This window comes from Peromyscus californicus, unplaced genomic scaffold (genome assembly GCF_007827085.1).
Source record: "Peromyscus californicus insignis strain IS unplaced genomic scaffold, ASM782708v3 Scaffold_10__1_contigs__length_136768540, whole genome shotgun sequence".
Taxonomy (NCBI): domain Eukaryota; kingdom Metazoa; phylum Chordata; class Mammalia; order Rodentia; family Cricetidae; genus Peromyscus; species Peromyscus californicus.
The window spans coordinates 93,393,446-93,405,732 of record NW_026294391.1 but is presented as its reverse complement, the minus strand read 5'-3'; the positions used below and the strand labels follow the sequence as shown (position 1 = coordinate 93,405,732).

The window sequence follows — 12,287 nt, the reverse complement described above, 5'->3', positions numbered from 1 at the left end:
TGAAATATGGCCCATCTAGACATTGTCTCCACATCTACTCCCAGCTTTCTTCAAATGTGAAACCATGGCTTAGCTGGCTCTCCAGTGTCACTGTGCAGCACACCTCTCTGTCTCTGCTTGTCAACTGACATGGAAGCTTTTTAAATGTGATGTTTCGGGATGTCTCCCTCCACCCCAGTCCATCTGTCTGTCTTGTTCTAGTGATAGTTCCTTGATGTGATTCTTTCCTGTAACTGTCACCTTCTTCACAGAGATTCCAGATGAACTAGGTTCAGTGCAATTACCAACCCCAACCCTATTAGTCTCTCAGAACAGAATGGGTAAAGCAGGATTGTAGGGAAACCATGGACTTTAGAAGGATGCCAAGACTAGAACTTCCAAAAAACCAGAGGTCTGGGCAGGCTGAGTCATTAATCAGTAAAGCAGTTGGAAACTAGGAAATAAGCTTTTATTAGATTTGAAGAAAGGCCAAGGGTCAAAAAGCACCTAGCCATCGACAATAGGAACACCTGGAAGGAGATGCCCTATGAAGGGAAGTATGGTGCATTTAGTGGCACATGCAGCTTTCGCACACTGAGTGTCAAATAGCACACTCCCAAGTTATTCCAAGAAAAATGGTCTCCAAATACTGCACAATGTCACTGCTCTAGAAGCTTTAAATTTTGAGAGATTATTGGTCTGGAAGCTTTTAGGAGTCACCATTTTCTAAATTATTCTCCAAGCAGTGATCATAGAATAATCAGTATAGTTGACTGCATCTCATTCTTCCTGAATGTTCTTCCGCATTTGGTTCATTACTTCCTTTAAGGTTAATGGTACTGCCAGAATTGCCTCATCTGTACAAACGCAAGTGTCCTTCTGCTCCTGGTTTTCAGTTTTGAACACTGTATGGTTTATGTTTAGATGGAAGACAATTGTGAACACCCCTTGGCTTTTGAGAACTGTGCTCTCAAACATGGGCATGCACTCTCTGTTCTTGCTGCTTCTCTGTTTCTTCATTTCCCTTTCCTGCCCTGCTGGACTTTGACTACCTCTTTTATATCGGAAGTAAATAGTAGATGAAATGATGTATACAAAGGCTAGGGAAGAAGAAGAGGGAAGGAAACTTTGGCTATGGTTGAAAAAAGAAAGGAAGGAATTGTCATAGCCTGAAATATAGGAGAGGTGAGAATAGCATGTTTAAAACAATGTTAGCATTGCTTAAGTGCTCGTCACATCTTGTCAGTGTTTCAGGATACAAGGAGTCCTTCCTCTTTTCTACAATAGTACATGCATGCTCTGAGTTATCCCGGCAGGCACACTCTACACTCTGTCTTCTTCTTCACTGCTATATGACTTTGTCGGCTGACCATAGTGAGTGGGCTCCCTTGTCTTTTTTATTACTATGGTGCTCAGCTGGGAGGAGAGAAGTGAGTGAAATTAGGCTGTCTATTGCCTGGACCCCAGCCTGAGAAATCACTAGCTTTCTATACTAAAGGTCACGACTCCTGTTAGGGAGTCCTCTTCATATAACTCTCATTCTCTCCTCTCTGAGTTCTGGCAGCTGCTCCTTTTCCCTTAGGCCTAAGGCGAGTAATGGATGCCCCTTGTCAATGTACCTGTGACACCACAGTATCTCCTCTGATTTCTTTGTATTCTTCCTCCACTTCTGCAATCTGTCCTCTTTGCTAAACTCTACTTAGTGTATCCACTCTGTTTCCTGTGTTTTCTACAGAAATCCTGCCGGAAAAGCCTATCAAACTCCTTGATTGCTTTCTCCCTTGACATGTTTTAGGGCAGGGAGAGTAAAATACAAAGTCGCAAAGAAGAAGGTAATGTGTGAGGAAATGTTGCAGGTTTATGGCCGTTGTTACGCTGTCTGGTCACGTTGAGACAAAACGTTCCGAAGAGAAATCTCCGAGCATTTATGATAGTGCTGTGTCCCCTTTAGCAACTGAACAGTTGTGCTTTCAGTCTTATCTGCAATCAGCCATGAGAAACAGAGGCCATGACTCTCCTGCCTGCTCCCTCCCTGGCAACCTGGGAGGCAATGGCCTGAGGCACATTCAGGCCTCTGCTTTGCTGTAAATCAGTTTGCACTCTTTTGCTTCCCTTGGACTCAGTTTGCAGAGAATGAGCTTATATCCTTTGGCTTCCCTTGGAATAGTCTCAGGAAGCCTGGGAAGGGGGGTACAGTTAAGCCTCTGGGATTCCACAACAGCTGCCAGCATTCTGGCTAGCGTGTATCTGCTCATTAACTGTGTCCAACCTGGAATGTTTCATACTGTCAGAGCTCGAAGTGTCCTCGGAAATCAACCAGTCCAGAGACTCTCAGAATCTCTCGATGGCCTTCAGGGAAATTCCTAACAACCCCTTCCCCCCAACATCCCCACTTATATTAAAATTTAACTATCTAGGTACACATTTTTTTTTCTGGAGAGAAGATACAGCTTTTTTCAAGTTCTCCAATGGACTCATGACACAAAGAGAGCATAAACCTTGAAGGAAAGCATCATTACTTTACAACAGAGGAAGCTGGGCCTGAGAGAAAGCAGAGACGCACTGGCGAATTTTAACTTTCAACGTAGGTAGACAGTAGCTTTCTTTTTTATAAGCGTAGATTTTTTTTCTTTTACTCTATTAGAATTTACAACTATGCCTTTACCCGGGTTTGAACATAGCAGGCACCAGAAAGCTGTTACATGCAATAGATAACTGCAATAGCGGTCCTATAAATGCACTCTCACATTTCTAATTCACCTGACTAAACTGAACCTGGAATTGTGTGGGGCCCAGGGCCAATCTTCAAGTTTAATGGTGCCAAGGGATCAGGCAGGGTTTTTCCACCCCAGTTCTCTCTGATGAATGGAGTTCTGTCTCGTCCCTGGTTCTCTGAGCCAACTTGTCCCCAGGGCCCCGTGGAAAGGCAGGTGTCAGTCCTGGGCATGGACTCAGCAGCCTAACTCCAGCACCTCTGCAGCTGCTCTCACGCCGGAGAGGTCTCCAGTGGGGGCTGATACAAAAAACTAAGGACAAAACCCCCCTCAGTACTGAGGGCTTGCCAGGCTTCCAAGGGACTGGCATCACCTAAGACCAGGTTATTATATCATAAACGAGCTCCTGACAAAATACTGTAGAATGTGTTGGTTCTTCCTGTCTTCTCTTTGAGTTCCTCTTTCTTAAAGCAGTGCTATCCTGAGTCTCCTACTGTCTTTCCTTACCAAGGGCTTCCCTGTCTGGTATATAAAGAGCTTTGCTGTATGCCTCGGGTACTCTGTGTGTCAGAGTGGAATAAGTCATATCGAGTTCTGGTATAAGCGGTGTTGCCAACTAGGAATGTGACCTGTAAAAATCACTTGACCTTGACGGCCCTTTTTGCTTTATTAATTAAAAAGGAGGTTAATGAGCCAAATGAGGTAATAGAAGTGAAAGAACTTGACAGACGTAAGTCAGCAAAAGCCACGTAGAGTGGCTATGACCTTTCCCCATGCAAAGACCACTAGTTTAGAATGAAAATAGCATAAATTCAAGTGTCAATATCTCAATGGAGTTCTGACGTTCTAGATTTCAGTCTTGAGGAAATTCAAGAATGGGATTAAACAAAGTCACTGTTGGCTTTTCAGCTAAGAAGGCCAGTGGAAAGATCAGTTAACCTTAAACACAATGAATTCCTAAAGTTTCTTATGGTATTTTACTGCCTGAGTACCTGTGAAAAGTTGTTTTTCGGGAACTAGTCACTCTTTATCAGTCGAAGATTGGGTGAGATCTAATATGCCATAGTGTTGGAGGACCACAGTGAGTTAGCTCAGTATCACTTGCCATAGGAATAAGTAAATCCACCACAGAGGGGTTGGGAATTCCCAGAGAATGACCCAAACAGCAGGAAAGGGTATCAATTTCCCCCTCCACAATCAGCCATCGAGATTGTTTCCTGGGGTCATGGGATGGGTCACAAAGTCAAACCTACCACTACCGTAAATAAGAGACATGGACAATGTTCTCAAGATATGGTTGACAGATGGACAAAGGAAAATAATACGTGGAAGGTGTGAGGTGCTTAAAGAACAAGTCTTCAGTTGAGAGAGGATCCTATTCTTTTTAAGCAAATGGTTGGAAAACCGATCTGGAACTTGAATAATAAAATTCCAATCTTTGTGTCATACAACTTTCTCCAAACTAGGCCCCCTCAGCACTCACAATAACATATACTAACCACATAAAGAAACAAATCACTATAAGAAAAAAGAGGAACAGCATAGTTAGACTGCACATGTTTTAGACATTAGAACTGTCACAGACACAGCATAAATGGCTTTATTATGAATTGGCTAAAGAAATAAAATAAAACATTCAGGTGGAATAAGGAAAAGAGGCTATCAGCTATGTAGTATTCCAGAAGCTACAAAGGGAAAATATTGAGGGAAGGCTTGTTCACCTGATGACCATTGTTGCTAGGTGTTAAATGAGACTAGAAAGTAGAATTGGATTAGACGACATTCAAGTTGTTGTTGATCTTGGCAAGGGCAGCCTTGCTGGAGTGGGACATAGATGGAATCCTGATTACATTAGATTGGGAGAAGGATTAGAAGTGTGGAAGAGAATATAACATAGGAAAAATGCTGAAAGGTTTTCAATGTGCTTTTTATTGGCAAAAGCCATGGTGCAAAATGAAGAGTTCCATTATAATATTTTCATGTGTGTGTTTAATGTTCAACCTCTGTGACTATCTTTTGTCCCCTCTCTCAACAGTTTTTCACTGAACACTTTCCTTTTCCCAAACAGTCTCCCTCCTAGAAAGGTTTCAAAAACAGTAAAAAAAAAATATTGTAGAAATACAAGTATCATTGTTTTTATTTCCTCAAAAGCTTTAGGGAAATGCAGATATTGAATAAAGAGTTCTGTGCCAAAAAAAAGGGCACCACAGAATTAAGGAGGTGCTTGCTCAGGCCAAAAAAAAATGTTATGGAAAATCCACAAGAAAATTTCAAGATAACCCTAAGAAAAAGAGTTTGATAAGAAAATCAGGGTCAGCCCAAAATATTGTACAGCTTAAGAAGCCAGGTCAGTGTTGGCCTTTGACTGGAACCAGTCCAGAGCTGGCAGGCAGGGAATGTTCCAGAATGAAAGAGGCAGTAACTTCTAGAAAGCCTCGCTGGTAATGTTTACTGAATCTTTCATTGACTAACTTCACAAATCTTGCCAGCCACTCTCAATGGCCAGGGCACATTGTTGGCAAGAGTGCGGAATCAATGTGGTTTGTCTGCCTTGCCACAGGGGTTCCCTCTTCACAGACACTCTTTGCCCTGCCCTTCACCCTGAATTCTACCAGAAAGCAACTCATTGGATGCTTGCTTTGTCTGTGCAACAGGTTAGCAAATGGATTTGGGCGATTGTGCTTGGCAGGGTTTTGGGAGGGGTAAAACCAATTTTATAGCCAATAGGATGTAGCTCTGTTTCTCTAAGGCTGTTAAGAGTATGGCATGCTCCTGCCTCTCAGCCTTTGTTCACGCAGCTGCCTCTGCCTAGACCACCTCCCGTTTCCATTAACCTCTATCCCAGCTATGTTTTCAGACCCAGTTTGTGAGCAGTCTTCCCTGCGAAGTCTTCCTCAGTTCCCGGGAGAAAATATTTTAATTGGCATATATCCATTGATGGGTTTCATAAACACATTTTATTCAAGCTTACCATTTATTTTGAGCATATTTCTCTTCACCATCCCTCCACGAGCCCCATTCTTTGTTCCAGATCGTCTCACTTTTACTTTCATGGCATGTATATAAATGACTATGTGAGGCCGTGGTGACCTTGATTTTCATTGTTTGCTTTGTCTTCCATGCTGCCTCGTGCTCTTTGTGCCATCACAGCAGGGCTGACAACAGCCTGTGTTGTATTCTCATTATTGTGTAGTTCACACATGCTTATTACATTGTCAGTCGTGAAGGCAGGGGCCTTTTATTCTTCGCTTTTGTATTTCTCATGTAGTTTTTTTTTTTTTTTTTTTGCCTTAGAAAGTGTTTAATGATCAATATGCGGGGGAGTTGAGCTTTCACTAAAAATATTACACATGTCAAAAGTGGGTCTCATAGATTTATAAATATTCCCGAAGAACATTTCTTTCTAAAGAATTAGGTAAGTGAATTATAGGATATAGAAGCAGCAGGCACATGCAAAAATGGCCACTATCTGTAATGTGTGTATGGAGAATCTAATTAAATCACAGTGAATTTTCCATTTGCAACTAACTGACTCAAACTGCTTGCACACAGTGATCTGTTGCCTCCATTTATCCACTTGTCCTTTGACATTTAAGACATTGGACCATCCAAATAGCATATTGTTCATGCTAATGTACAACCACGCTGGCGTCACTCTCCCTACATATGCTTTCTTTAAAAAAAAAAAAAAAAAAAAAAAAAAAAAACGAAGAGCATTGAAGTAATTTTTCAATGTTAATGTGAGTTGATTTTTATTGATTTTGTGCTGGTAGTTGACTAATTATAAAGATGGGTGTCATGCCTATGTGTTCTCTCCTCTGCCTTACTCAAGTATGACTCATCCTTGAGCTGATGTCAGCAAGACCTTTATTCTTTGAGGGTGCTGTGATATTGCAATGAGTAGTCTGTTACCACATTTGTTATCACTTTATTCTAAAAGGATTGCTTCAGAAGGCTAATTAGAAAATCCTGCATTTGAAGTGGAAGCCAAGGTAGACCTTGTGCCACAATGTTACCATCAAACATTTGAAAAAACAGGCATCAATTATTTCATTTGAGATTTGTTTCTTACAGTCCATTATTATTGTCCTTTTCTTTTGTTTTTGCTTATTCTTTCCTTTCTCTTCTTAAAATTCTTCCTTCTCCTTGTCCCTGTTTTTCACCATGTACTCAGTGTTTACGAAAAGGAAATTTTTTTCTTGTTCATGGATTAAAAATATGGTTAACAATGAAACTTCATTTTTCAAAATGACAGTCTAAAGTAAATTGGACTTTCTAGTCTCCGGTGAGACTAGAGAGTCTCCTGTCTAGAGTTATAGGGAGTCATGTTCTCTCAGGCAATTGAATTATTTTGTTCTAAATTGAAGGAGGACGCCTGAGTGCTAGTCCCAACTCTTTCATGGGCCAACTATGAATCCCTGGGAATCTTTGATTCTTTGTGCCTTGAGATCTTCATTTTTTAAGATGGAAAACATTCTATTTTCTCATCATGTAACGAAGATGAGGGCTGCTGTGTCTCAGCATCAAAAGTGTTTGGAAAAGCTGGGTATCCACATACACAAGATGTGTTTGTCTACATTTTGAAGCCAGTAAAATAGGGAGCAGGATCACATAAGAAACCTGATGCTTAACAGCTGGATTGCAACATGAATGTGTTTGAAGCCAGAACACCATTGTGAGTTTGTCAAAAGCATAGGAAACATTGCCTTTCTTATAAGATTCCCAAAGGGAGGGCTAGCCAAAAGCTTTTTTGCTAAGCCTGAGAGGAGGAGGAGAGACTTAGGCTTGGCAGAGGATGGGTAGTTGTAACTGCAAGTACTCTAACAATCTGTACTGCGTTCTTATCTTAGAATAAGATATCATGGCATGTGACTGAGATGAAAAAAATCACCCATGAAATATTAAGTTTTTCAACAATTAAGATACCTCTGTGAAAAACAATGTATGAATCTATAGACCGTTCTTTCTTGTTCTTAAATTTGTGCTTTAGTTACTTTTCAAAGTTTCTGAATACTGATGTCTGTTCCCATCCATAACTGATTTCTTCTTCCTACTTTTCTTTTTATATCCATTAGAAATCCCCTGAATATTTCTCCTTTTTCTCTTCTTTGTATTCAGTCTAAACTGACATTACCTAAGCTAAATTCTAATTAGGCCATAGACTCTTCATCAGGATTGACATTGAAATTCAGAGGGAGGGATGAACCCTGTGGTCCAGTGGGCAGGACTAGGAAAGTGTCCGTGAAAGCACAACTGGGTCTTGAAAGAAAGTACTAATTCCTAGAGATAACCAGGGAAGTTCAAGGGTGAGGCATTCCTCACTCATGAACAAAAATGAAGGCCACTAGTCAGGTCAAGAGCAGCCTCAATCAAGAAAGCAATGCAGGCCCACTTCGTGTCTAAACTTTTAAACCTCCAGGATGTATTGATTCAGTGTTCAAGACACTGACAGGAGATCTGTAGTAGAGCTCAAAGCATGTAACTAAGCTATTTTATTGGAACTTAGTTCCAAACCACATGCAGAATGCCCCTTGAACTAACCTTGTCAACCAGAGACTGGGGTCACTTGGACATGATTTTTAATCAATAGCTTCCATGACACCTATAGATTCTCTTGTCCTTGAAACTCAGTTGAAATGTGCTCTGTTTCAATGTGTGTCATTCCATCAGACTGTGAGCTCTGTGATGTGATAACTGTGTCTTGTTCTTCTGTCCATCAGTTCCCAAGATCTATGTAAATGTTCAGTTTACTGGATGGTGAAAGGCACATTAGATTAGATGTTTGCTTAGATTTATTTATTTTTTTAAACTTAGGTAATTTACTTATTTCTGACATTCAGGCTTCTCATCTCCAAAATAGTGAATATAATAGCATTTTCTGAGTCTGAAATGAGGTGATAGATTTGGAAGTACTCAGGCCAATCCAGGTCCTATCTCAGAGCAAGGATTCAATCAGTAGAAGCTCTGATGGTCATTACATGATTGTGTAGTAAATCAATGAAGGGTAGACCAGCTGGCTGAAAAAGGGCATGGATGCACTTGATGAGGCTGATGCTTAGAACTAGGAAGAAGCTTATTAGGAGTGACCCTGGCAGTCCTCCAAGTCTCCCTTCCTTCCCTTGGCATCTCATGGATGATTGGGAGGCTTAGACAATAAAGGGTAATCTTTAAGCATCTCTTTCTTTGTGTAAGGCTTGCAATAATCATCATGGCTGGGGAAACAGATTGAATAGATCTCGGGTGGGGGAATGATGTTATTAATATAAACATTTTTTTTTTCCAAATGTAACATACTGCTTTCTGCACACAGCAAGCTGTTGTTAGTTTGTGAGGTCTGTGCCTTTAGAAAGCCATTGCTGGCAGCTTGAATCAGATTCTTAGAACAATTAGAGGCTTTGAACACTTACAAGCCAGAAAGTTGGATAAGCATGTTTTTGACTCCATGGTTCCTCCTGGGGTTTGCCTGATGTGCTGGACTAATTATCAGATGTAATTAGGAAAGCTGAGAAATGGGAAGACTACAGGGATCAGGCTACTTTCCCAGGAACCCTCATTTCTTTGTTCAGAAGGGAGCTGGGAGACTGTCTCCATTGTAAAGAAGTAGCAATGCATATCACACTCAAGGGCAAGAAGGATCCTGGGAATACACCCGGCTTTATGGGACCCATTGCCCATGATGGGGTTAAAGTGATCAGAGGAGATTTCCTCTGTAGCTTTTCAGTGTGGACTGAAACTCTGACTCATTACTATACTGGGTATTTCTTAAAAACCAAAACTCCAGTCTTTGTTCATCCAAAGAAATTTAAAAATGATCTACCATTAGAACTTATGAATATGAAGAGAGGAATTCCCAACTTTGGGTCTGCTACACGGTCTATATATCAGAAGCTGCAGACAATCTCTCGTCCTTGCCTTGGCCTAGACTTAAAGTTTGCCTAGACCATGAGTACTTTGCCACTGAGGTGATAGAAGATGTACCATTTCTTGGGACCTGTGAGAGCTGACTTTTCTTCAGAGGGAAGAGTTCCATTTGTGCATCATCTCAGTCTTAGTCTTGATGACATGGAGACAAGATGCGCATACATAAAACATGGAAAGACAATGACACGTTTATGTTCCCTCACTAAAGATCATAGTGCAGACTATGAATGTGGTAGGTATTTTGTAAAAGAGAGAGAGAGAGGAGAGAAAGAGAGATCTCTGAAAGTCATTATGGCCTAGATGTGAAGTTGTGAACCTTGCTAACACTATGTGAACTTATTGTTATAAGGACATCAAATACTAACCAAGTATTTCTGCTTTCTCCATAGGTCACCTGTCTCCATGATTTCTTTGGTGATGATGATGTCTTCATTGCTTGTGGTCCTGAAAAGTTCCGCTATGCTCAAGATGATTTTTCATTGGATGAGAATGGTAAACACTATCATTGGGCTTGTTTTGCTTTTGTTCTGTTTTTTTTTTTCATTCCTTAGGATTTTCATGAGCTTTTGTGGTCAGAATATTCAAAAAATGGTAATTCAAAGGTTGATATTGCTAGTATTTCTCCTTTGTTTTTGAGAATGTGACACACAAAGTGAAAGGTCACCTAGATCTCCCAGAAGTGAAGCCTTCATGCTACATGAAACTTGCCATCTGCCCCAATAATGACCACATTTCTTGAACCATATACTGTATCATATGAGCTAACCTGCTCCATCAAGAAAGAACTTTTGCAGTAAGAACTATACATATATTTCACATATGCATTTTTTCCCTAGTAATTCTGCTCTGGCCTTTTTGGTGTGTGGCAACGATCCTATTTTCAGAAGGTTTTTCTCCCCAGTCTATTCTTAGTGTCAAGTCCTGTTCCCACCCTTGTGTTTGCTACCACATTCTCTCTGCATTGTGATTCAGGATTCTGAAGGATTGCTTACCTCAAGCTAGACCTAAACATCTAGTAATTTAAGCTCCAGGTGTAAGTTATAAGTGAGTTAGACCACACAACAGATTTAGGATGGGCTACTGACAGAAAGACATATTAAAAATACATTTCCCACTCAGGAGTAAAATGTGAGAAAAACAAAGAGAGTTTCACTAAGAGACAACCCACAAGTAACGCAAGGCAGGATCCTTTTAAAAAGTGGCATTTCTATAGTTCTTCTTTTAGAAAAAGCAAACGACCATGAAATAGCTAACCAAATGCAGGCCATATCCAATTTCCTATTCCCTCTGCATCTGCGGCTCTTGATAGTGATCACTAAAGTTCATCAACTCAAATAAAAAGTAGAACAAACAAACATGAGCTGTCTCCTCAATTCAGTTTCCTAAAAAGTTCAATTGACCAAATTACCCCACCTGTCTTTTTGGTGTACCTTTATGCAGAGTCAACAAGGAGGTCTCTAAACAAAAATCTGCCCTCTACCATTTTGCTTGATTCTACTTTTCATATCATAGAGCAAAATTAATAAACTGTGCAGGTAATGAGCTAGAGAGATGGGTCAGTAATTAAGAGCACTTGTTGCACTTGCAAAAGACCTAGGTTTGGTTCCCAGCATCTACCCAGGTCCAGAGGATCCAGTACATTCTTCTGACCTCTACAGGCACCAGGCACATGCAATGCACACACATACATACATACATACATACATACATACATACATACAAACATAAGGGAACTGGGAGGAGTGGAAGGAAGGAAGGAAGGCTGGGGTCAGGATATATTCCATGAGAGAAGAATAGATAAAAAGAAAAAGAGTACAACTAAAAAAAATGTGCAGGAAATAGACGGGAACTCAGGAGACACAGATACTGGACTTTGGATTGCTACTTTCTTGCTTTGTGGCCCTAAACAAGAAGCGTAAGTTTGTAGTACTCTCATTTTTTTTTTTTTAAAAAAAGAGCATAATGATTTTCCTAATAAAGTACCTCTCAGTGACTCAAATTACTCCTGGTTCAGGATGCTGAGTGATCTTCATAGAGTGTTCCAAATACATAAGTCTGCAACTCGGACAAGTGCAGAAACATTTAACTTATTCACTCCTACAGACCCATAAGTGTTCTAGAGCAATGAACATCAGAGTCATTATTGACCCATTTATTTATTAAACCACCATAAGGGATTACAAAGTATACTGAAAATAAAAAAGGGCTTTATCAATACCATGTAGCCATAGTAATGGTGCTTTTTAAATGAAATGCTGTGATACTATAAACGTACTCATCACAGTGTGTAGCAGGTAATAAACAATGAGTAGGAGCTTACTCAGGGACTCTGTATCTATGTAGCCATGACATCTGAGGTATGTCAACCTGTACTCTAATAAATGCAAAGCCTCCACAGATTCTATTTTCAAGTATGGCTTGGTCAATTTCAGATAATTAAGCTGAAATGTGATCTAAATGACTTGCTTATAATATCTGTCCTTGCTCTAGAATGGAGAAACTTCAATAGGTAGTTTATCCTAAGAAAATTTTGGAAGTTTCCCCATATTTCCCTCACCCTAACCATAGTTCCTACAAAAAAAATGAGGAACACCTTGTAATTTTGAGCCACTTAGGTACTTTGGCCTGTGGTGATCATTCTGTTTTGAGATGCCGGTAATGTGCTAAGAGTCT

The 12,287-nt window shown here is 40.3% G+C and overlaps 1 protein-coding gene across 6 annotated transcripts in view; it reads left to right on the top strand.

Annotated features, from left to right (window-relative positions):
• Positions 1-12,287, top strand: part of Dcx (doublecortin) — a 78,248-nt gene that overhangs the window by 43,112 nt on the left and 22,849 nt on the right. For all 6 annotated transcript variants that reach the window (XM_052737511.1, XM_052737540.1, XM_052737536.1 and 3 more), the window contains exon 4: positions 10,004-10,106. In XM_052737511.1, the coding sequence (XP_052593471.1) occupies positions 10,004-10,106 (103 nt within the window). The remainder of the gene's footprint in view (positions 1-10,003; positions 10,107-12,287) is intronic.